This window comes from Citrus clementina, unplaced genomic scaffold (assembly GCF_000493195.1).
Source record: "Citrus clementina cultivar Clemenules unplaced genomic scaffold, Citrus_clementina_v1.0 scaffold_5, whole genome shotgun sequence".
In the NCBI taxonomy this organism is placed as follows: Eukaryota; Viridiplantae; Streptophyta; class Magnoliopsida; order Sapindales; family Rutaceae; genus Citrus; species Citrus x clementina.
Genome location: NW_006262201.1, coordinates 2,726,149 through 2,753,536, shown reverse-complemented (window position 1 = coordinate 2,753,536; position 27,388 = coordinate 2,726,149). Strand labels below are relative to the sequence as shown.

Sequence of the window (27,388 nt, the reverse complement as noted above, 5' to 3'; positions counted from 1 at the left end):
GACTCCCGAATCGCCGATTAATACCACTTTGAACAAGTAATCGTATTCCTCGTCCGCTCTTCTCGCCATTTAAATTTATATATTTATCTTTATATAATAAATAAAAAATGAGAGACGACCGATTCTTCAGTTGAAGAAATGAAGCTGAATTTAAAGCGTAGAGTCGGAAACAAATGTGCTTCTTTAGTTTATATGCAGATACATTCACTCCGGCAACATGATGAAAAGAGTCATTTTCAATAAAACTCGTGCTCTTCTTTTTATTTTACTTTTACAGTTATATTTATTTTTCTATAAAAATAAAAATAAAAATAAAATAAAACGAAATACAACCAATTTTTCAGTTGAAGAAATAAGATGAATTGAAATCGTGGAATCGGAGAATGTGATTTTGATTTCTCAATTTATTCTAAAGTGAGTTTGATTGGCTGATTTCAAGCACAGAAATTATTGACTTAAATTATTATAGTATCCCTGAACTTTTTGATGGTCTTTAATTAATATATGGGCATAATTGGAAAGGAATGTCTCCTACATTAATTGTTCAATATTAATATATTATCAATGAAATAACAAGTTTAAATGAAGTTTCGTGATTCTGGAATAAATAAAAAATACAAAAATTATCTGATTAATTGAGATACATCATTATTCTTTGTATTTTCTCTTCATTAATCAGTAAAGTAGTTCTCAAGTAAATTTATTGAGATCTAATTTTTTAACTTTTTTTTTTAGTTTTTCATTCTCTCAAATCTCAATGGTTCATTTTTTTTACAACTTACTTCTGTTTAAATGTTAGTTAAGATATAACTATATAAAGGAAATTAAATATTGTTCACATTGCCAACCCTTAAAACTATGTATTGATAATACAACTCTAAGAGTTTTCATCATCTAAACAAATTACCATCATAAAAAAGAAAGCACTTCTTTATTTTCTTTTAATTTTTAATTGTCTTTCGAATTCGTTATTATATATTACGTCAATTAATCCCCAACCCTAAATTAAGTGTGAGTAAGATTTAAACTTTAGATTGCTTCTATCATTTCAAAATGTCATACCATTTAAATTGACTAATTAACACATTTATTTTCATTTAAAAAAAGGCATATCTTGGTGTCTTTTCTCATGCACTTTATTAATACTTGTTGCAAATTAATGGGAAATTATTTATTTTTAATTTTTCTTCACTCATGCTCGGATTTAACCAAACAGACGATGTTCTACAAACTTTTATCCAATAAGGCAATGCAAACAAAAGCAAGTGAATCCCCCACTACAAAAAAAAAAAAAAGGCACGTGAAAGGTGTAGATAGATTCCCACATCGGAAAAGGAATTTCGTGAGCTTGTATTTTTATTTAATTTTATTTTCTACAAAATCTGTCAGCCTATGTTGATGAATGTGAAAATTGTTTAAAAAAAATTATAGTAATAGCAAACGCTAAACGTTATGAACTTATGATTGGGTTTTGGGAGAGCTTATAGTTGGGCTAGGCCCGGAAAAATCCTCGGCCTGAATATTCTGCTGGCATGCAGGCGAAGGAAACGAATAATCCTATGAGAACGAAAATTTCTCACACGTGCGAGCGGCCGAAACGCGTTTGGAGCTGTTGGATTTCCATGAAGGGCATTAGGGGTGAGCGAGAGGAGGAAGAAGAAAAGAAAACGAGGAGGCCGCGGTCGAACATTTTAGTTAGGGTTAGTTGTCTTTTGGGGTTAAATTCGAACAGAAATACAACTCAATCATTTTTAAGTTTTGAACTCAGTTGAAAGCTTCAACCATAACCAAATTGAATCCAAAATAAATTTTAAGTTCGGTTCGGTTCGGGTTAACCCGATCTTAATGTCCACCCTTAATTAGGCATCGATAATGCATATATTTGCACATGCTTCTTTGAAACTTACAAGTCACGCTCTCATGGTTCTAAATTTTTAAATCTTTATCTTGATTTTGTGTCTTTATATTATGAATTTTATAACCCATACCTATATTTTCAATATTTGAACTTTTTTTTAATATTCCTAATAACCCCTGTCTATTAATAGGAGGGAATGTAAACTACTAATCACCCCTATCCATCAATAGGAGGGAAATTAAAGTTTTAACACCAACTTTTATTGGTGGTAAAACTCGATATGCACCCCTCAATTTTTAGGGCACAAGTTCTCTCACTTGGCTATAAAGCTCTGTGGTTCCAATATTTGAACTTGAGTGACTAGCAAACTAAAAACCTACTTTACAATCACTCAATCAAGCCCTTAGAAGTGGATTTTGATTCAATATGCCTTTAACTATTGTAAACATAACACTTGATTAATACCAATCACATATCAAGAACTACAACTCTATCAAAACAATACAAATTTCTAGTGTGGCTTAAAAGTTCTAAAACCTCAATAGTAAATAGAGCCTTAGTGCGTAAAAATCTATCTTAAATTTCTCTGGACAAGCCAAAAGTCCACTATGTCAAAACATTGTGTTCATGTCTCCAATCTGCAATTTATAAGGATTCGAAGTTACAATAATACAGAAAAAATAATAATTTGAAAAAGAGAAAATCTTTGGGAGATATGTGTCTCCCCCGTTATTCAAACAACTTCTAGGCTTTTTATAAGAGCCACATGATATACAATACTAACTACACTTAGGGTGGCAAAATCATCGCAAATCCAAAGTCTTGGCCGCAACGGATAATTTTTGCGAGCTGCAATCAGGTTTGTTATTATAAATTTAAACCTATTGAAAGTTGCAGGTCGATTTTTATAGAGAAAAAATTTGGTAAATAGTTGTGCAAGTGTCCGACATTCTTATTTGAATGTTTGTATTTTTAATTTTAATCATAAAATTTCATTAAAAAATTATTCATAAAAATATATAAGGATCTTTAACTTAAAGCATGGAGTCTGATATGCTTATTGTAATTTTGTACTTTATACTTTGTTTAGAAAAATCGTGTTGCTGGGTGCTAGTGGTATTGAATGAGACTGCAAAATCGGTCATGAGTGCTACTTTGATTTGTAGTTCTTTTTTTTCTCTTTCTCTTTTTTCGTTTTCAATTGAAAGCACTTTGAGTTGCGATAGACTTATGTATTTGGTAATTAAATTTGAGAATTTATGTTAAATTGATATATTTTATGTATTTATTTTAATGTTAAAACTTTCATTTCTCATTTACATTGATAAAATCTAGAATTAAGTATTTTATGTGATTTTTTAAGCTACGATTATAAATTTATAATTTGAATTACGTAATTTAAATTTTTAAGTTTTGTTGCAAGTGTGATTTTATTAGTGGGAACTCACAAAATATCCACGAGGTACCATTCAAACCCGCAGCTGATGGGTGACGTGAACTTGGTCAAAACTAGACTCATGTATAGTAAGGATTTCGTGAATCTCTTCGCAAAATTCAGCATTTGATTTGTTGCCTGTTTCCATGGATCATTTGACGGCTCGAATACCACTTGATATGTAATTGTAAGGATTTGATGCTACGGCAGTAGGGGAAAGAAAAGGATCACTTGCTAGCTGCAAGAATTAGCTAACCAACAATATGTGGAGCTTTTTTTTTTTTTTTTTAAATATCAAGAAGAGAGAGCACAATTAACCTAACATGAATACACTAACTTAGTTAATACATTGCACACAATGATATTTTTTTTATTAATTTCTTTTTACAAGAAGACACGGTACACAAAATTAAATAATGAAAATCTCTTGTATATCTCAAGAAATTTTATAAGTTGAACTAAACCAAACAAAGATACTCACATAATTGACAGGTAATAATAACCCATCATTTCATTATTAATTAAACATAATACGAAAGAATTACATAGCACTTAACCGCTATGGTCAAGATTTCTTCCGTATTGAGGGACGAGAATAAAATCCAAATTGTCATTCACGCTCTCATCATTAATAATACTGTACATAGTTATTGGGTTACCCTCAGAGCATCCATTCTTACTTGAAAAAATTATAACAATAGTTGTATTCATAAATACATAATTTTAAAATAAAAATTATAAATGACATTCAACTGAACATGGCCTAAGAACCTGGACAAGGAGTTTCCATCTTCTTCAAATTAGAAAAGATATCTTCTAACGTATGATGAATTGTAACCAAAACTTAAAGATGATCACGCTTCAGGTTTGATGATATGCTGCGGATATTTATACACACATTCACACAAGTAGCGGACGTGGGTCGTGATAGTGTCTGTCGGCAATAATTTAATTACAAGAAAAACTAATTGCAATCATCAGGCTAAAGCCTAATAATTAACACAGTACATACTTTCTTTTAAAGTTATCGTTTCGTTCATTAAATGTGGCCACACATTCAAATGCCTTTCACAAAGTTTTCCATGGGTGAGATTTCTCACAAGCAATACATACACGCGTCTCTTTTTTTTTTTTTTGGATCTTTTAGTTCCGTAGTTAATGCCGTTTTTATTAATTAAAATATTAAAACGATTGATAACTTGTTAAAATATAAGAGAAATAAGAATTAAATATGTGGAATTTATGAATTGTTTAGCTTAAAAAATGGTAAATTAATTTCCTCATACTCACCATTTTTACCCAACCTAAATTTCATAATTTCATTCTTATCCTCTCAATTAAAATATTATTATGTTGTTATATTATTGTATTAACGTTATTGTTCTTATTATAATTCTAGTCATTGCTGTTAAGAATAACGACGATAATAATAATAATATTTTTAAAATAATAATATTCACAATTAATACTTGTCGGCAATTATTGAAATACAAGACAAACTAATAGCAATGATAGAGTAGTGATTTTATTCCAGGACATCACTTTATTTGAAAAAGAGTTGAAATATTGGCACTCCTCGAAAAAAATTCTTATAAAACCTACCCGTTTTAAGGCAAAATAAATTTAATTATATACTATATTTCTCCATCTAACTTTTTACAACCATATAATTATATCAAAGGCGATTTATATTTTTTGTTTTCCCACACACACTTTTGCATTCTAAACTTTTCTTTAATTATAAAAAAAATTACATAATAGCTATTTGAGTCCACTTTTAATTCTATTCAATTTATACACACACATATGATTTAATAATTCAAAAATTTGTAAAAAAAATATTTGTAGTTGGAGTTGTTTAAGAAACTGATTTTTTTTTTTTTGGAATCAGAAAGAAACTAAAAAAATGGAAAAAGATATTTTGGAAATTAAAATAGGTTTAGACAGAAAAGGAGCTTCAAAAGAAAATTAGGGTGCTAATCTTTCAAAATATGGCCAGAACTGACAAAATGCTGACATATTTAAAATTGTCCATCTCTCGTTAGCTCTGTTTCTTACTTTGATGCACACATGACTTGAAAGCTTCATCATCCTCTAGCTTCCTTTTGTGAAATCGTACTAACAAATAACAGTAGCCTATTAACGATATTTTTATGCTCTTAAAGAAAATTGAAGTAATGTTTGAATCTGCTTTCCTCTTTGACATAATTTTTAACAAATAATGTTAAGATGATGAGAGCACAACACCGTATGTTGAGGTGAGATATTTTTAACTCCACACTCAAAGACCAAAATCTTGTTCCTTCACATTATTTAAAAAATAATTAACAACTTGATTGTGATTATGGTTGACAACATATCATGTTGATAAACATAAACCTAATAAACAAAACGACTATGGCAAAGGCCGAAATTACAAGGGTTAATTTCATTGTATGTTTAGTTAATGCAATGCAAGCAGGCTGGATAGATAAGGCGCAAATGGTGCATGAAATTACTTAGTTGTACATAAGTTGGTAAATAGACAACGAACTAATCAGTGTCTCCAGTTCAACTGTGCGAATTACATGGAACCATATATGGGTCCCACGACTGGATATATAATATAGGCTAACCCTATGTTACGTTGGATGTAACATACGCTCAAAAATAAAAATATCTGTTAGCACCCCTACATTTTATGGAAACTACATTAATCGAGTTAAAAGAAATACTTTTAAATCTTAAAGAAGAAATGAGAGAAATTAAACAAGAAATAGGAAAGATAAAAATAGAATTATCAACAATTCAGATAAGCCGAAAGAAAAATAAAAAAGTTGAGAAACTTGAAATAATAAAATCAGGAATAATAGGGACAAGCATTGAAAAACAGATGACAAAACCTCAACCAGGAAGTTATGATGACTGGTTTATAAAAACTCAGCATCCAAAAATATTAGAGGAGTCAGAAAAGTTAAAAGCAGAATTAAAAAGAGAAGAAAAGGGAAAAGAAAAATTAGAGATAAAAGAAAACACACCTAGTGATACAGAATAATGGAAAATACATTAGAAGAATTAACAGAAAAATTTAGTGATATTAACCTTAGTGATTTAGAAGAATTTGAAAAAGAATACCAAATAAAGATGAATGTTGCTGGAGGTCCAGAATTAAAACCTGATATTGGAGAACCTAGTCATAGATATGAAACAAATAAAAAGAAAAATAGACCTTTTTATGAATATTATCCGCCCGTTAAAAATACCTCTTGGAAAAAAGATTACCAACCTAATAATGACCATTTGGTGGCAATAAGCAATGCAGGTGCATTTTTAGACTTGGATTGTAAAATAGACTCCCGAAAAGCTTTAGTAGAATGGGGAATGCAAATGAAATTATTCTTTATATTCAATGGATCCAAAGATGATTGGAATGTAGATACTGAAGAAGAAAAAATAAATATATTAACGGATATTCTAATAGCAAGTTTTACAGGAAATGTATTTAATTGGTGGAAAGGATTAAGTGACGATACACAAAAATTAATAAAAGACTCAACCAAAATAGCATTAGGAAAAGATAAAGGATTAGGTATAGAAAGAATAATCGAATACATTGCTAGTGAATTCTTAGGAGAAGATTGGTTACAAAATACAGAAAATGAAGCAAAACATGATAAATTAAATGCTAGAATGAAATTAATAAACCTGACAATCTGTAATATGTGTTTTGTAAAAGAATATACATGTGAATTTAGTAAATATTATTATACACAATTCATGAGTCATGAAGACCAGAACATTTATAAGAATTTGTATTATTCTAAATTACCTTATCCATGGAATGGATATTTCATAAATGAATATGAAAAACATACTAATAATAATGATAGTAGAATCCCAGATACATTAGGATCTAGGATCAGATTTTTAAATACAAGATTAAGTGAAATTTGTATCCAAAGAAGCTTAATAAAAAAGAGTAAAAACATAACAAAAATATGTTGTGAAAAGACAGAAATGCCTACCCAATGGGGATGTTATGTACCTCATAAAAGACGAAGAAAATCTTATAAAGAAAAGAGATATAAAAAATATAATAATTTTAAGAAAAAATATAAAAAATCAGGAAGAAAATATTATAAAAGAAAATATAAAAACCAGAGAAAAATATTAGATAAGTCCAAATGTAAATGTTGGAATTGTGGAGAAATAGGGCACATAAGTACAGATTGTACAAAAAAGAAAAAAGTTAAACTCTTAAAAAAGGATTTTGAAAAAATAGAAAGTGACTTAGAAGAAATAAATAATTTATCTAACTATATAGGAGAGGAAGTTTATATGGCTGAAGAATCTGAAAATGAATCAGAGTAAAGAAGAGTTATTAGATAATGAAAAAATAGAAGAAATAGAAGAGATAGAAAAAGAAGAAAAAAAAAGTGGATACAGCCTTGTTGCTACTTTTAACAAAGAAAAATATAATAAACTTTTAAAATTAAATATGGAAAAACCAGAGTATGGAATAATCCATAGATTTAGAGATATGTTTAAAAGAAAAAGAATAATATTACATGAATATTATGAACAAGAAAAAGCTGTGACAATTACACAAGCCGAAGGAAACATTAGATTTAGTTTAATAAATAAAAGATCCATAGATTTAGCTTTGAGAAAAATAAAAAATGAGTCAACTAAAGAAAAAATTCAATATGTATATCTTGCTGAAATACAAATCTTAATAAAATCTCTTTTTAAAGAAGGAATAGATAGCCCAATAGTTTTATCATTGCATGATCAAAGATTTATAGATCCTAACATAGGACATCTTGGAACAATAGAAGGAAATTTATGTTATACTAAATTATTATTTATTTGTCATCCTAGATATTGTGTACACATTAAAGATAAAAACATAGACGAAACATTAAGCTTACACTTTAAGCTATTAAAGAAAGATTTAATGAAAGAAGGTAATAGAATAATGACAATACATTACTCAGCTTTATATAGTTTCTGTAATTCAAACTACGGAGAAATATATGGTAATAAACCTTACATCGAGATAAATAAAGATTGTGAAGATATTGCAACATTTATAGAACCTGTAATCCAAGATTACAAAATCCCTATAACTTATGAATTAAATATCGATGATAAAAAACAATTTTTAAACAATAGTAATGAAAACTCCATTATTCCTATAAGCTTTGCTGGAAGAACCTTAATAAGAGGAAGTTCTTCTAGAAGATTAAACACTGATAAGCAAATAATTAAATCAGTACCAACAAATAATGTGGTAAAAATACTTGGACAATACTTTAATGGAATAGATTACACAGCAAAAGTACCTATACTATTAGACACTGGCACAAGCCATAATTACATGAATCACACAAAAAATAAAGGACTCTTAGTAAAAGAAAAGGAAGTTCCATATGAGTATACTGACTTCAATGGGAATAAACATATTTGTAAACAAGAGGTTAAAGTCCCCATAATAATAGAAGGACTTAGAATAATAGTAGCCTGTTATATAGACTCATTCATGACTACAGACCCAGAAAAACATATAGTACTGGGAAATAGTTTTTTAAATGATTTAGAGTATTACAAAATTGAACCTAATAAGATAACTTTCTTAATCCAAGGCCAAACAATAATCTGTTACACATGTTAAAACAAGCTTATGTAAAATACCCTATGTCTGTATATATACAAATAAACATAACCGAAAAAGATATAGATACTTGTGCTTTGTTAGACACTGGTAGTGAAATAACCATTATGAAATCCTTTTTATCTAATAAATGGGAATCAAATGGAAAATTAATAATTATTGGTATTACAGGAGATAAACAACATGTCAATCAATCTATTTTAAACTTTGAAATCTTACTAGGAAGTAAAGTAGTACGTATTAACCAAATATTCCAGTACAATAATATGGATTGTGATATCCTTTTAGGAAATGACTTCATACAACAGTTCCAATATTACCAACAAACACCCTATATGATCACTTTAAAAACCCCTTGTAATCATATTCTACGCATCCCTCGCGAATTCAAACCCTACAGAGTTCAGCCAGCCCAGCGTGGTGATAAGTATATTTATGAAAAACATTATTTAATACAAAAAGGACAAAGTTATAATATACAATTAGAAACAATAAAATCACAGCTTGAGCAAGTTTATAAAGAGAATCCTTTAGCATTATGGAAACCAGATCATCCTAGAGCAAAAATAGAATTAATTGAAAATAGGATTATAAGACTTAAACCTATGATGTATACAGAAGAAGATAGAGAATAATTTAAAATTCAAATAAAAGAATTATTAAATTTAAAACTTATTAGAAACAGTAATAGCCCGCATAATAGCCCAGCTTTTATGGTTAGGAAAAGAGCAGAACAAGTTAGGGGAAAAGCAAGAATGGTAATAAATTACAAAGAACTAAATAAATATACAAAATTTGATGGATATTTTCTCCCAAACAAGGAAGTACTGATAAATCTTGTAAAAAATAAAACATATTATTCAAAATTTGATTGTAAGTCAGGATTTTGGCAAATAAAAATGGAAAATGATAGTATCCCATACACAGCTTTTAGTACCCCACAAGGTCATTATGAATGGTTAGTAATGCCCTTTGGATTAAAAAATGCTCCACAAATTTTCCAAAGTAGGATGGATAAAATATTTAAAGACTACAATTACATTATAGTCTATGTTGATGATATATTGATAGCTTCAGAGACAATAGAAGAACATAGACACCATTTGAAAGAATTTGCTAATACATGTATTAGAGAAGGGATAGTACTGTCTAGTAAAAAAGCAGTAATAGAGCATAAGAAAATAGAATTTTTAGGAATGATACTTGATAAACAAGGAATCAAACTCCAGAGCCATATAGGAAGAAAAATAATTGAGTTTCCAGATAAATTAGAAAATAAACAACAAATACAAAAATTCTTGGGATGTTTGAATTATGCAGAAGGATTTATAAAAGACCTATCAAAAAAGAGAAATATACTCCAAAAATTATTAAGAAAAAATAATACTAGGGGATGGAATGAGGAACATACAGAAATTGTAAAAAATTTAAAAGAAGAATGTAAAAACCTTCCGACTTTAAGACTACCTGATGAAAAAGATAGATTAGTAATACAAACAGATGCGTCTGACCTATATTGGGGAGCAATACTTAAAACCGATATAAATGAAATTTGTCGATACACTAGTGGAACGTTTAACCAAGCTCAGGTTAATTATCCTGTACATGAAAAAGAACTCCTTGCAATATACAAAGGGATTAAAAAGTTTTCATTATTTTTGCTCCAAAAACAATTTACTGTAGAAACTGATAATTCTCGGGTAAACTCCCTTATTAATAGGATTTTACCAAATGAACCCCCAGTACAGAAGATTGCATAGATGGCAAGTTTATCTGTCATATTATAATTTCAAAATTGTGCATATAAAAGGAATTAACAATTTTCTTGCAGATTTCCTAAGCAGGAACATAGAATTTGGAGAATGAATCCCGAAGTTAATAGAATCATCGGGAAAATAGAAGCTGAGGTACAAAGGCTCAAAACAGAAGCATCTGATATAATTGATGCAATAAACTATTTGAAAGAAGCTTCTGAGGCTCATGAAAAAGGAGTAAATTTGTTAGAGTCATACATAGACGACCTAACAAAAGCTCTCTCTATAAACACGAGCCCAATAAACATTAACCCAATAAATATCGGAAGCAGTAGTGGACCCTTCAGAGAAGATAAACCAATCTCTGACCCAGTTCCTAATAAAGTCATATCTATAGAAGTCGAGTCTCCAAAATCAGAACCTCCAAAAAAGTTCATAGAAATAAACAATCCTTATACAGAAGAAGAGGAGAAACCCCTGAATCCAAAAGAAGAAGAATATAAACAATTCTCCACATGGGTATACTCCACTTGTTCCCACAAGAATACAATTTTCAAAGCACCAGGAAAAAATATGTATCCAAGAATGATTGCTACAAAAGGAGCAGACCCACTCCTTGTTGGAAAGATAGCAAAATACGAGTATTTAGATCTAGTTTATCCAGATATAAATCTTCAGGAAATAGCCAGCCTTGATGACTTGTTAATAAAAGAAGTATCAAGGTTCGCCCAAAAAAGGCCCATATACCTAAAATTCTACACCATAAGCTCAGAATATTATCAGAACGTAGAATATCAAGCCTTTTATATGATCTCTATAGGTCATCTCACTAAGAATTTCAAGGTCGAAGTTGGGACAGACTACACAAATGTTCCACATATAAATGAACCTTGGATCAGAACACGAAGAGCCAGAGGAATAAAAGCCATATGGAGCATAGCCAAGGATCTATACGAAAGAAATTTCAGAACCATCATCAAATTCCAGAACTACATTCTCATAACATCTGAAGACAGCCATACACCATCAAATCTGTTGTTAGACTTCATTAATGAAATAAGCACTATGCGTTTTCCCAGTAGCAGTAAAACTATGGAACAAGCTTTTCAGCTCATGGAAGTGGCTGACAACATAAAGAAGATGCCCGACAAGAAGTGGCAGACATCATAAAGAAGATGCCCGACAAAGCAAAGCAAATGTCAAAAAGTAAAAAGAAAGATGCTAAAATTAAGAGTAAGTGATATGTAACATCAGCAGTGACGTAAGAAGCCCAATTATATAAGGGCAATAATGTAATAAAGCATAGAGGATAATGTAAAATCGTCAGCAGTGACGTAAGAAGCCCAATTATATGAGGGCAAGAATGTAATCTTTTTTTTGAATAAATAGAAGAAAAAGAAAGAAAGAAGGCTCTCAGAGCTTCCATTACGAAATCTTTTCCAAAAACTCTCTCAAAAATGAAGAACTAAACAACTCTTCAGCTCAAAATCCAGAAATCAAGCCATCAGAAATCATAAACAAAACAACACCATAGAAAGGAAAGAGAAACCTAAATTTGTTCAAAATTTTCGAGCAAAACGATCAAAATCCATACAGTAAGGCCGCTCGAGTCCGCTGATCCCGTTGAGGCAAGGAGGCCGTTGAGGGAATAAGGACAACCAGGCTGAAGGTCACTGGAAAAGGATCGGAAGGCAGAGAAATAAGAACAACTCTGGGTAATAATTCTCAAACCTTATCTGTTGGTGGAAGTTTGTTGATGATTGATGATGAGGAGATTTATGGAGGAAGAGCTGTTAATTTAAACATGAATAACAATATTTTACTTGGGAATTCTAAAGAATATATGATAAACTCTAGCACTAGAATAACATATAATGACTATATGATGATAATAGACTTTAACTTAGGATCTTTTAAACAAAGTTCATATCTTTTAAGTAAAACAGAGCTAGTTAGAACAGAAGATCTACAAGCAGTATATACTCTTAATTTACCAAAAGAAATAAAAAGAAAAATTATAAACCATATCGAAACAGATAATTTAAAACATAATATAATTATGTTAACAATAGAGCAAGGAATTGACATAGCTTTGGCATATATAGAACATGAAAGTCGAGAAATTGGACCATCATATATAAATTACTTTGAAAATTCGGATAACGAAGAACTTGAAATATAGGAATCTAGTAAAATAAAACAAATAAACTGGTTGTAAGGTATATCGGCAAGCAACCCATGACGTAAATTGGATAGACGATCCCTATTGGGCGTTAGTATCCTCTGTACTTTGGGATAACAAGCCACGTACCTGTAATCAGGATATTTTATAAAAATAGATACCCAAAGGGAAATTAGATACTATTTTAGTATAATAAATAATAATATATACTTTATACAGATAGAATTATTTTATGATATGACTAATAATCCTGCATATATTTTAGAAACTAATAATAATTATTATGATTTTTATTTTGCTAGTTTTCTTAATAATATACCTAGGATTATAGAAGGAGAACAAGTTACTGCCTTATATGTAAGAAATAACAGTAATAGTTATGATATGTATACCTTATAGAACAAAAATTTTTGTTTTATGTTTTTAGTTTTCTGTAATTCGTTATTCTATTATTTTTTATTTAGTTATATTTTCATTCTTTACCTTTTTAGTTTATTTTTATTTTTTATTAATTTGTTAATATTAGTTTTTTTTTTAGCACACAGTGCAAGATGGTATCAGAGCCATAAAAACAAAATGATGGACCCAATACAGTCAATAGTTAATAGTTTGTATACATTAAAGGTATATAATAAAGAAGAAATAAAGAATTTGGTAAAAGCTTTGAAAACTGATAAAAATAATATAAGAAATATAGAAATTGAATTAACTGAAGAACTTATAGAAAGGAATATAGATACCACAGGAGGAGAAATATTGATAGAAAAGAAAATGAAATTTATTGATAAATTTATACAATTTTTAATATATTGGTATAAAACTGAAACATTATGAACCAAGCAATTAATACAATACAGGAATTAATAAATAATACGGAACATATGCATTTAGGATGGGAAAATATAGTAAATACATATATAAATTTAATAAATCAAAAAATAGATTTATTAGAGCAAGAAAGAATAGGTTTGATAAATTTAGGACCAGAAATATATTCTGAATTCATAGATCTATATGAGTTTGATAATCACTTGTTGTTATTAAAAGAAATAAATATAACTCTGGAAAGAATAAAAAATAGGTGTAGAAGAGATGGAAGGAGACAAATACTCCCTCAATTATAGAAAATAAAGAAATATCAAGGGACTCAAATGAAATCTACCAAGAAGAATAAAACAAAAGACGTAAGATACATTAATCGTAACTTAGGCGCTCCCATATAATATATACTATGATATATAGAGATTTTCCCCTCAAATATAAGTTAATTTAAATGGGCTTACTACACTTGTCATTTTTTTGTATGAGACTATTGTTCATTATATTTATAATTATACAATTATTTAGATTAGTTTACATTATATTTTATATAGCACCGCTCAAATTTTAATCATCTCAAATATTTGAGGGGCGTCAAACTCTCAGAAAAATTCTATTTCTGGAAGAAAAACTGTCTTCACTCAAAATTTGAGGAAAAAAATTTAAATTAAACCTCTATAATGTATTTGTGGGAGATCGAACCACTTTGTGAGGGAGTGTGGCTCTAGCCATTGAGGCAAGCCTAAGTGGATTGACACTTGTCCTTTTTAAATTTAAAAACACTACACTTAACCCTTGTACATAAATTAAGTTTTAATCGATGAATGAAGAATTTTTTACATACACTCTTTCTATTCCCAATACATACAATATATACGTGCACGATAAATATGGAACAAACATATTTCTGGAAATTAATACAGGGGTGTGATTTCTAAGACTTGATTGTGATGGACTTAATCGAGGAAATTTAGCCATTGCATATCTGTACTACTATTTTCATGATTTGTCCTGCAATCTTTCTTAATCGTCCTTTTGGGAGACCTCTTGCCAAAGCCACGCACGTTGCCATGTGTGCGCCAAGAGGTGACGGCTGCTGGACTTTCAAGTTATTCAAGTCATTTTGCTGAATTGACGTCGTCTGATCTTGTTGTTGAGGATAAGATACTTTTTATGTACTCTTTATTATTTTTAAATATTTTTAATAATAAATAAATATATTTTATATTTCTAAGATACAACATCAAGTAAATCATCTATTTACTCCTTTTCATTTAATTTTTTGATCTCAAGCGAATTGTTGAACATTATAAAAACAATAAAAAATAAGTGGTATATATTATTTTTAGTCAGAAAAAATTGATAATCTTCCTCAAATTGCATCTATGTTACATAGAAGGAGCATGAGTGGGTCTACAGATTAAATAATTGTAAATAACGAGACAAACAAAGTAATACCATGTCGGTGCATTTCGCACACTGTATTGTATTATATTAGATTGTATTATTTTAATGTTGGTGTATTGTATTATGTTGCGTTGTATTAGTACTGTATTATAATAATAATATACAATGTTTGGTGCTACACTGTATTGTATTAATTTTTTGTGATTAATTTAATTTAAATATTATATTTTAGTGCTACACTGTACTTATTTATTTGGTAATTGAATTTGAAAATTGGTGTTAAATTGATACATTTTATGTATTTGTTTTAATGTTGATATTTTCATTTCTCATTTACATTGATAAAATGTAGAATTAAGTATTTTATGTGGTTTTTTTAGGCAACGGTTATAAATTTATAATTTAAATTACGTAATTAAATTTTTTTTAGATGCGGGTTTGGTGATGTCAAACCGGTACCAGACCCAACCCGCTACCATCCCTAACTACACCGTAAACACCAAAAGACATACAAAACAATAATGCATAAAGTACGGGAAGTAATGGGAAATATTGCACACAAGTAGAGGACGTGGGTGATTGAGGACGTGCATGCACGGTTTGTCAGCATGATGGTGCTTGTCGGCAATAATTTAGTTACAAGACAAACTAATTGCAATTATAAGGCTAAAGCCTTATCGTTTCGTTCGGAAAATGTGGCCACACATTCAAATGCCTTTCACTAAATTTTCTATGAGTGAGATTTTTCGCGTGCTCTTTCATTGTCAAAAACAATACAGGTTTGTATTAGACCCATAAAATATTCACTATTTTTTAAGTATAATATTTTTTTTATTTTTTTTTCATATTTTTCTTTAAAAATTAAATAATAATAAAAATTTGAAGAGCGAAATACAAATATTAAGATTAAAAGAGTAAGAAAAATATTAAAAATTAAAAAAATTATAAATAAAAAGAGTGTTCATAAAAAAAACTTTGTAATAATTTATTTTAACACGACATTAAAATAACATGATAGTAGAAATTACCATTGTGATTATAAAAAATTGTAGTGCACTTTTAAGTGTTCGTTTTAGCATGGAAATTAATTCAATAAATAAAGTAATTATATGGCAAAAAGGGAGAGAGAGATAAACGTTTTGATTTAACTTGGTTTATGAGTTTGAAGACTTGTAAAGCGAAGGTTCGTAGGGGATACATTCCATTTTCCTCTTTATTCAGCATTTACCCGGACACTGGGTCAATGTTGCTGGACCCTGCAATTTATTATATTCATGGTAACGAGTGGTGGTGACTCGTGATTGGTGAATTGCTCAATTATTAATGGGTGGTGGGCTCTGTTTTTATTCTCACTTTCCTGGAATAAACAAGAAGCGGAAGACTTGTTACGCGCATTTTGCTTGACCCTCCACACTTATTGTTCAATTTTCTCATTTTGCTTTTCAAAACTCAAAATTCTGTTTCTTTCTTTGCAAAACAAAAAAAAAATGTCAATCATCGGAGAGGCAATCCTTACGGCGTCCGTTGATTTGCTGGTTAATAAGTTAGCTTCAGAGGGGATTCGATTGTTTGCACGCCAAGAGCAAATCCAGGCCGACCTAAAGAAGTGGAAGAATATGTTGGTGATGATCAAGGCGGTGCTTGATGATGCTGAGGAGAAGAAAACGACTGATCAGTCTGTGAAGTTGTGGCTTGGCGAGCTTCAGATCTTGGCTTATGATGTTGAGGACCTGTTGGATGAGTTTCAAACTGAGGTTTTCCGGAGGAAGTTGCTGCTTGGAAATGGAGAACCTGCTGCTGCTCTTGATCAACCCAGTAGCAGTCGTACAAGAACAAGTAAGTTTCAGAAGCTCATTCCTACTTGCTGCACCACTTTTACTCCACAATCGATTCAGTTCGATTACGCCATAATGTCCAAAATCAAAGAGATCAACGACAGATTTCAAGATATTGTAACACAGAAAGACTCGCTCGGTTTGAACGTAAGTTCAGCTGGGAGATCCAGAAAAGACAGGCAAAGGCGAGAGACAACTTCTTTGGTGAAGGAAGGCAAAGTATATGGCAGAGAAACAGAAAAGAAGGATGTTGTAGAACTGCTGTTGAGGGATGATTTAAGCAACGATGGTGAATTCTCTGTTATTCCTATCATAGGTATGGGCGGGCTGGGCAAAACCACTCTCGTTCAGCTTGTCTATAATGATAAGCAAGTGCAGGATCATTTTGATCTCAAGGCATGGACATGTGTCTCTGATGATTTCGATGTTTTCGGGCTAACAAAAACAATCTTGATATCCATTGTTCCTGACCAGAACGTGGATAATCACAACTTGAATAAGCTTCAAGAGGATTTGAATAAGCAACTATCTGGAAAAAAATTTTTGCTTGTTTTAGATGACGTTTGGAATGAGAATTACAATGATTGGGATCGACTCAGACCTCCATTTGAAGCTGGCGCACCGGGAAGTAAGATTATTGTCACAGCTCGTAATCAAGGGGTTGCAGCCATCATGGGGACTGCTCCGGCTTATCAATTGAAAAAGTTGTCAAATGATGATTGTCTGTCTGTGTTCGCTCAACACGCTTTGGGGACAAGAGATTTCAGTTCAAACAAGTCATTGGAGGAAATTGGCAAGAAGATAGTGATCAAATGCAACGGCTTGCCCTTAGCTGCGAAAACTCTTGGTGGTCTCTTACGTGGTAAACTTGACCGGAGTGATTGGGAAGGTGTGCTCAGTTGCAAGATATGGGATTTACCAGAAGAGAGATGTGCCATTATACCGGCGCTTAGAGTGAGCTACTATTATCTTTCGGCACCTTTGAAACAATGCTTTGCATACTGCTCATTGTTTCCAAAGGATTATGAATTTGAAGAGGAGGAGATAATTTTATTATGGTGTGCTTCGGGTTTCTTGGATCACAAAGAGAGAGGGAATCCTAATGAAGATCTAGGTCGAAAGTTCTTTCAAGAGCTACGTTCAAGATCTTTTTTCCAGCAATCAAGCAACAATAAATCACGATTTGTGATGCACGACCTTGTCAACGACCTTGCTCAATGGGCTGCGGGGGAGATATACTTCACAATGGAGTCTAACTCAGAGGTTAACAAGCAACAAAGTTTTTCCAAAAATTTTCGTCACCTGTCATTCATTCGTGGAGGTTGTGATGGCGTTCAAAGGTTTGAGGATTTACATGATATCCACCATTTGCGAACTTTTTTACCAGTAACATTGTCAAATCGTTCGCTTAGACACTTGACTCGTAGCATTCTTCCTAAGTTGTTCAAACTCCAACGGTTGAGGGTCTTCTCTTTGCGTGGATATTGCATCTATGAGCTACCGGATTCAATTGGTGATTTGAGGTATTTAAGGTACCTCAACCTATCTGGAACTGAGATTAGAACTCTGCCTGAATCAGTCAACATGCTTTACAATTTGCACACGCTTTTGTTGGAAGATTGTCATCAACTAGAGAAGTTGTGTGCAGACATGGGAAATCTCATCAAATTGCATCATCTCAATAATTCAAATACATATTCATTGGAGGAGATGCCACTAGGAATTGGCAAGTTGACTTGCCTTCAGACGCTGTGTAATTTTGTTGTGGGAAAAGACAGTGGTTCCGGGATACGAGAGCTAAAATTGTTGACGCATCTTCGTGGGACACTTAACATTTCAAAATTGGAGAACGTAAAAGACATTGGTGATGCGAAGGAGGCTCAATTGGATGGAAAGAAGAATCTTAAAGTGTTAAGGTTCCGATGGACACGGAGTACCAATGGTTTGTCTTCAAGGGAGGCAGAAACTGAAAAGGATGTGGTCGACATGCTAAATCCTCATGAAAATCTGTAACAATTTTGTATCAGTGGCTATGGAGGTAAAGAATGTCCAACTCGGATGGGAGATTCATCATTCTCAAATTTAGCGACCTTAACTTTTGAAGTTTGTGGCATGTGTACTGTCCTGCCGTCAGTGGGGCAACTGCCCTCTCTAAAGCATCTTGCAGTGCGTGGAATGAGTAGAGTAAAGAGTTCGGGTTCAGAGTTCTATGGTAATGATTCCCCGATTCCTTTTCCATCTTCGGAAACTCTTTATTTTGAAGACACGCAAGAATGGGAAGACTGGATTCCTCTTAGATCTAGTCAGGGAGTTGAAGGGTTTCCTAAATTGAGAGAGCTTCGCATTTTAAGATGTTCTAAACTGCGAGGAACATTGCCAGAATGCCTTCCTGCATTGGAGATGCTTGTTATTGGAGAATGTGAAGAATTGTCAATTTCAATTGCGAGTCATCCAGCTCTTTGCAAATTGGTAATTCGTGGATGTAAAAAGGTTGTGTGGAGAAGTACAACTGATCATCTCGGCTCACAGAATTCAGTGGTTTGTAGAGATACATCAAATCAAGTGTTTCTCGCAGGGCCATTGAAGCCGCGAATACCAAAACTGGAAGAATTGGAGATAAATAATATTCAAAATGAAACATGTATATGGAAGAGCCATAACGAATTACTGCAAGACATTTGCTCTCTCAAAAGTCTGACGATTACAAGTTGTCCCAAACTTCAATCCTTGGTCGCGGAGGAAGAGAAAGACCAACAACAGCAGCTCTGCCAGTTGTCATGCAGACTTGAATATCTAAGATTGAGTAATTGCGAAGGCCTTGTGAAGCTGCCACAATCATCGTTCAGCCTCAGTTCCTTGAGAGAGATAGAAATCTGCAAGTGCAGTTCCCTTGTTTCCTTTCCTAAGGTTGCTCTGCCTTCCAAGTTGAAGAAAATTCAGATTAGGCATTGTGATGCACTGAAATCGTTACCAGAGGCATGGATGTGCGACACCAATTCGTCTCTCGAGATCTTGTCTATTCAGGATTGTCGTTCGTTGACATATATTGCTGCTGTCCAGCTACCACGGAGCCTTAAGATGTTGAACATCCATAATTGTGATAATCTAAGGACTTTGACAGTGGAAGAGGGCATCCAGTGTAGCAGCAACAGCAGCAGAAGGTACACCTCATCTCTTGTTGAGCAGTTGCGTATTAGCAGTTGTCCGTCACTGACATGTATATTTTCAAAAAACGAGTTACCTGCCACGCTCGAGTCCCTTGAAGTTGGCAATCTACCTCCGTCTCTTAAGTCCCTTCATGTTAATGGATGTTCAAAGCTGGAGTCAATAGCAGAAAGGTTGGACAACAACACATCTCTTGAAGATATCTACATTTCTGAGTGTGAAAATCTGAAAATTTTACCGAATGGTTTACATAAACTCCACCAGCTTCGAGAGATTAGTATACAGAGGTGTGGAAATCTGGAGTCCTTTCCCGAAGGGGGATTGCCTTGTGCGAAACTCACGAGGCTGACGATATTTGATTGTAAGAGACTAGAGGCCTTACCCAAGGGATTGCACAATCTGAGCTCTCTTCAAGAATTAACAATAGTAAGAGGAGTTGAGCTTGCAAGCCTTGAAGAAGAAGATGGCCTTCCCACCAACCTTCAGTCACTTAATATTTGGGGTAATATGGAGATTTGGAAGTCAATGATTGAGCGGGGACGGGGATTTCACAGATTCTCCTCTCTGCGACATCTTAGAATCAGCAGATGCGATGACGACATGGTGTCATTTCCACTAGAGGACAAAAGATTAGGGACCGCGCTTCCTCTTCCTGCCTCTCTAACATCTCTGAGCATTTATAATTTTTCAAATCTGGAACGCCTACCTTCTTCAATTGTTGATCTTCAAAACCTCACTCATTTGTATCTCTGTGATTGTCCCAAGCTCAAATACTTTCCGGAGAAGGGCCTGCCTTCCTCACTTTTGCGATTACGGATCTGGAGATGTCCATTGATAAAAAAGAAGTGCAGAAAGGATGGAGGACGATATTGGGACTTGTTAACCCATATACCTTATGTTGAAATAGATGACAAATTGGTTTTTGGTGATATTTTTGATTTGTGAAAGGATGGACGACTGGAATATTTTATTATTAGTATTTTCTTTTTTCAAATTAGGCGTTGAAATGGATGGTAAATTGGTTTTTGGTGATTGAACAGTGGACGACTGAAATATTTTATAATTACTACTTTTTTTTTTCAAATTGGGCGTGTTTGTGTATACTCAAATGGATGGTAAAACGAGTACTGAAATATTTTATAATTACTACTTTTTAATTGGGCGTGCTTGTGTATGTAATTTCAAAATTCTAATCTCAGTTGAAAATTAATTTAAATTAATATGGTTCGGCGTCAGTGAGTCCTTACATGTATTTAATGGGTTTTCGAATTTTTTAATTAAACAATAAGAAAACGAAAATTTAAACAAAAAAAAAAGTAAGAGTAAACACAGACAAACATAGAACGAAAAACAAATCGAAACTAATTCACTTCAATTTCACATGAATCTAAATTAATTGATTAATTTAGAACTCGAATTAAAAAAATCAAATAAAATTAATTACATTAACTGGATCTTAATTAATTGATTAATTAATCCTCACCTATCGATTTCATTTAACAAAACTTTTATGCACAGCACAACTGTATAGAAAATTAACAAAAACCTAATGAAGTACCAAGACTGTAATTAGCTGCGATGCGTATAAGAATTTATTTAGAATTCTTTATAACAAGTAAAAGTCAATTATATATCCTTCGTATTTTCTTTTTGAATTAGTCTCGAAAACACTTACAATATAGACCATGTATTGACTACGAGATTTATTAGAGTGAATTGTTGTTTTTGGGATTATCAAATAATATATTTGAGAGTTATTTATTTATGTACATATAAAATTGAAATTCTTTAATTATGTACGGGATTTTTGAGGGTCATTACGAGGTTTTGCGCATTAATGGTCAGTGAAGTAAACCAAATTCCATAACAAAACCAACTCAACAATTTCATCTTCATACATTTACACTATCTCCAAATTCCATAACAAACAAAAAAAAAGAGAAACAATATCCCACCCGATGCCGAGAAAATATCAGAAACAAAAAACAAACTAAGCAAATCAAAGCATTAGCTTGTGATGCCAGAATCCAGACTGCTCTCATCCGATGTGAAAAGGGTACTGCAAACATTTTTTTGTTGCATAAAAATATTATCAAAAGTGTTACATAAATATGATATTTCACCCAAAATGGTGCCGTTTCGGTAACTTTACCCATCCGATATGACCGGACTTCCAGGTCGTAGATAAGCGACAAGAGGGTCACGACGATAAACAAGAACAAAAACTACTTCAACAGCTCTCTCCCCCTAACAAATTTGACCATTTTCTCCCATTTCGTCTCTCTTTTCTTTTTCCCTTGTAAATTGACAGGAATTTGGAATGCAATGGAGCAAGAAATTAAATTTGTTATAAACGGGAAAGAACTTAAAGCAGGAAATAAATATTTGACAGATTAAAAGATTCATAAGATAATGCAGTCAACATAGTTAAAACTGTCTACAATCAGTCAGCTAACATGTAGAAGTAAAATAAGATGCTCGGCTAACCACAGCAGTTGCTGTTTTGCTGGATTGGCTATCCCTTCATCTGAACTGTTCCAGAAGATTTGTTTGCAGTAGGCTGGTTGCCCATTCTGCATCAAATTTGAACTCATAATTAGTGAATCAACAAATTGTTTCAGAGACTATCTATGTTAATCAGCATATGACAACAGGTTTCACCAAGATTTGAAACCACAACCGCACATCAGTTCATGATAACCACCAGTCACTGCTCAAATAGACAACTATCAATTCTGGAAATGTTAAATATTTTGAATAATAATGTTTCCATTTCTTAAAGTTTAGAGGTGAGATAAAACAATTCCTCACATCTTGCATATGTACATTATCATGTTATTAATCTGATTTAGACAGATGTCAAATTTTGAATCCTTTTATGCACTACAAACCAAAACTAGAAACAATCTTAACATTTTATAGTCACAAAATAAACCCACACACGGTGTCTAAAATGCTCACAATCATCACATCATGGGATTTCCCAAACCCTGTAGGGCTTTTCTACCAGAGTAATTTGTTCCAACAGAAAACATTAGGTAAAAAGTTACTCATTGAAGAATTTTCATCACAATGCATATAACCAGCAATAATGGTGATTGTTAAATAAGAACAGTCGGCAAGAAGGAAAGAGTTAAGTGATTTTACTCTATCTTAATCTCGCCAGCCATGGTCAAGAAAGCCTGCTCCACATTGATTGCATCTTTGGCACTCGTCTCCAGGAAAGGAATCCCCAGTTCATCTGCAAATGCCTGCATTTCACTCGGAGACCAACAGAAAGTCAGAAAAATCAATGTAGTATGTTATTTGGATACAATGGTATGCCACCCATAATTTCTGCATCTGCTGCTTGATGCCAATAGATCAGCCGATGTACTGTCTTAATCAATAACAAGTCGACACAAAGTCCATAACTCCGTCTGTTGCTAAAAACCATCCCAACAAGTTTCTCTCAGTCATACATAAAAGCATTTCCAAAGTCTTGAAAGATATTTTATTGGATAAGTACCTTGGAAACTTTAAATCACATGAAGAAGCAGAAAAAGATGCTTTCTCCTTAACATTGTGAAGCACTTTGATGTGCAGATCTTGTAGCTTAATGCTCAACATATCACATTAGTCTAAGTCATGAGTTGAAAACAAGATTCTTATAAAATCTTATTGCATGCAAATTATGCAGTTAAAATTTACCAATTTATATAGATAACCAGTTAAATAGAAATTATTCATTAACAAAAAATAGATATCTTATGCAATGATATTCCCTAAAGAATCAGACTGCCAAATCCCTTTAGATAACCTTGGAAAGAGACCAGGAAAACGATACAGATCTCACCCTAACCAACCATTTGAGTGAAGCACTAAGGGTGGCAAGTTTCAAACTGAATTACAGAGGTTAGCAGCCAGAAATTCAACCAAAACACAAGTACGAGTGACCGTGTATTATCTTGAAAGTGTGTGCATGGGCATGCATGCAAACAGGTAAGTGAAAGACATGTAAGTGGAGAGAGAGAGAGAGAGAGGTCTAAATCTAAAGCACAAACCTCATATGAACTTCAATAGATTCATTAGACTTTTTTGTAAGTGGGGTTGTCCATATGGATAAGATTCGACATGGAATGAGAATACGCACCAAAACAGACATTCAAGGCTCAAAACGAATTAGAAAATACATTAGAGGAAAGTAAATGATTCTCTTTGGGCATGTTTGGCTTTCCTCTCCAAAAAAAAGGGGTACTATTAGTCACCATTTAAGGAACAAAATGCTTTAATAAAAATTTTTTTTTCATTATTCATTGATAAAGGGTAGAACCACTTAGAGCAATTTGGCAGGCCCTTGGAAAAAAGGAAAAGGTATTTAAGGATCTCCCTACTCAATTTTATTGGAATCACACTCAACATTGAAGGATATGATACAAGAGACATTTAAATGAAGAGTCAAACTTGCGTTCTAGTAAGTCAAATTCTCACTGAGCATGCACATGATAAAAGATTAACAAAGAAATACAATTTTATTAAACAATCAGTTGCATTAAAATGAGAACATATTACGAACATTTATTTTAGGGGATATTATCAATTGACTACTTTAAGAATTACAGTATATCAAACAACAACAACAAGTATTTTAGTCTATCATTTTACTACTATATCTTTACAAAACTTATGATTTTACTACATTTCCGTTAGTACAAAAAAAATAACAATTTCACCATTGGAAAAATATTACACAAATAGAGGTATCAAATATTATATTCATAGGTTAGTAGGAATTATTTGTAACTACTTTATATTTTGAATTTATAATATTGTAATACTTTGTGTGTTATTTTTTAACCAAAAAAGAATTAATATAAAGTGCAAAATTGATATTTTATCAGTCAGCCAACAGGTCAACTATCGGTGCCAATGAAACGTAGTAAAATAATGGGTTTTGTCTAGATATAATAGTAAAATGATGGAATCATATTTTTTATGGACTTTAGATTTATTGCAATTCTTGAATGATTCAAACGATAATAACCCTTATTTTAACAAGTCGTATTGACAGAAAAGATTCCAACTCGAGATACAGACTGTCTAAAGTTTGAGTGTCCTGGGTATGCAGAAACTTACCAAGCAAATGCACTTGAGAAGAGTTTAAAATTATATTCAAAGTTCAGGCGACAAAAGTCATGAATATACCTTGGCTGTCTGTGTGTCCACAACCTTGTTCACAACTAAATCGCATTTGTTCCCAACTAGAAGCTTGCATACACTGTCATTTGCGTATCTGTCAATCTCATTCAACCACTGCTTGACATTATTGAAGCTCTCCATCCCAGTTACATCATAGACAATCTGTTGAAATCCCAACACATTTAATTAAAATCTCATACAGTTGCTCAATTAAAAAATTGGAAAAACAAAATTACCACTTATTCTTTCTTAAAAGAGAATACAGCATTGCAAGACTTTTACTTCCGACAACATCATATGTCATAAGAATTTATTAGACAATTTGCATCATATTATGGCTCCCATTCTTGGACTACATCATCTTGTATACAGATTTATTGGAAAATGTACTGCTTAATGAAAGATGAAAAATAAGTTAATAAACACATACAATGCTGTTAAGATGTCACATGTAAATCACAAACTTTCTGATTTAAACCAAGAACCGGGAAGGCTCCTTACTATGATTCCATGGGCTCCTTGGTAATAACTGCTAGTTATAGTCCTGAATCGCTCCTGTCCAGCAGTGTCCCACTAAACAGATGAAAAACAATCAAACATAAGACATTACCTAAATGATGTTTATAAGACAAATACACTCATTTCAACATATCACTCTTCAAACAAAGAAAATAAGACAAGGTTCTTGAGCATAACCTTCACTAAATAAGACAAATCGAATTTCTCTCAATACAAGATAAAAGGAAATTTTGACTCACAATCTGCAGTTTGATCGTCTTCCCATCCAGCTCCACAGTTCTTATTTTCTGCCAAAAAAAAAAAAAAAGAGAGTAAAATGCTGAAGTCTGCCAAATTTCTTTCCACATATACATACACATACATACATACACGTACATAGACTCATATTATAACTTATACACATATATACATATATATAGAAGAGAGGCTCACAAAATCAACTCCAATGGTACTGATGTAGCTGTGACATAAGAATCATCCTGAAAAATTGAAAAAAAAAATTACATTAATAAACCTAAAAACTAACAATTAATGTAATGAAAACCGAAATTTACAAGAATAACAATTATTTATCATCTAAATTATCATTTTAATAACACAAATTCAGAGAACAAAAAGCTAAAATAGAAAGTAATTAATATAAAAAAAGAAAATAAGAAGGGAAAGGAAAAGTCAACAGACAGCAAATCGGGGCAGCAGGCAGGACTTTCCGACGGACGAGTCTCCGATTAGCAACAGCTTGAACAGATAATTGCTTCAACAAAAAAAATGAAAAGGCAAAAAAATAAAAAAAGTTGAAGTATTGTCAAAATAAAATGAGTATATGTTAACAATGTTAATATCAAAAAAAGGAAGGAAACAGGGAGGCTCACTATTCGTTGCTCATGATTTTGGATGGAAGTGAAGAATCTTGCGACGGTCCTTTTGCTCTGTTTGGAGAGCGAGAAAGAGAAAAGAAAATGAAAGGGAAAGTTTGTTTCTGCTGTGTCGTGCGGGAGAATTTCCTATCTCACCTCTGGAACTTAGCTTTGTCCACTTATGAAGACACTCATGCCCAATAATTATATTATCAGTTATGAGCCTATTTGGCATAAAAGCACTCTGAGTTGGCAAAATAACATGATCTAAGATTAGCTTCAGCCTATTCGCTATAGTCTTTGCAATGATCCTATAAATTACATTACATATGCTGATTGGTCTATACTCCATCAGAGTCCTAGGTTTTGCTATCTTGGGGATTAAAGCAATGTATGTATGATTCAAAGGAGCAATATTACCTCCATCATTGAGGATATGCAGACAAGTGGCTATAACTCCTTCGCTTACTGAATTCTAAAGATTTTGGAAAAATACTGCTGGGAGACCATCTGGGCCAGGGGCTTTGGTTGGATGCATCTGACTCAAAGCTTCTGCGATATCAGCTTCTGTGAAAGGCTGGTCCAATTGAGAATTCGTTTCTTAAAAATGAGTTTAAACATTTTAATTTGACCTGATCTTACAGCAATTCAATCCATTTTACACGATGAAGCACAGAGTGACTTCAAATATTGTGAGCTAGACATCAACAATTTTGTTCCTTCAAT

The 27,388-nt window shown here is 32.3% G+C and overlaps 2 protein-coding genes and 1 pseudogene across 2 annotated transcripts; 2 read left to right on the top strand and 1 right to left on the bottom strand.

The window, feature by feature from the left end:
• The first annotated feature begins 16,585 nt into the window (after positions 1 to 16,585).
• Positions 16,586 to 18,956, top strand: LOC112097706 (putative disease resistance RPP13-like protein 1). Its single transcript, XM_024183067.1, has one exon. The coding sequence runs from the start codon at positions 16,596 to 16,598 to the stop codon at positions 18,954 to 18,956; it is 2,361 nt and encodes a 786-aa protein (XP_024038835.1). The 5' UTR covers positions 16,586 to 16,595.
• Positions 18,957 to 19,001: 45 nt separating this feature from the next.
• LOC112097705 (putative disease resistance protein At3g14460) lies at positions 19,002 to 21,053 on the top strand. The gene has a single exon (XM_024183066.1). The coding sequence runs from the start codon at positions 19,002 to 19,004 to the stop codon at positions 21,051 to 21,053; it is 2,052 nt and encodes a 683-aa protein (XP_024038834.1).
• A 1,381-nt stretch (positions 21,054 to 22,434) lies between these two features.
• Positions 22,435 to 26,905, bottom strand: LOC112098342 (annotated as a pseudogene).
• Between the last annotated feature and the right edge of the window lie 483 nt (positions 26,906 to 27,388).

Coding starts and splice junctions, on each gene's coding strand:
- LOC112097706 (XM_024183067.1), top strand. CDS start 16,596: ATGTCAATCATCGGAGAGGCAATCCTTACGGCGTCCGTTGATTTGCTG.
- LOC112097705 (XM_024183066.1), top strand. CDS start 19,002: ATGGGAGATTCATCATTCTCAAATTTAGCGACCTTAACTTTTGAAGTT.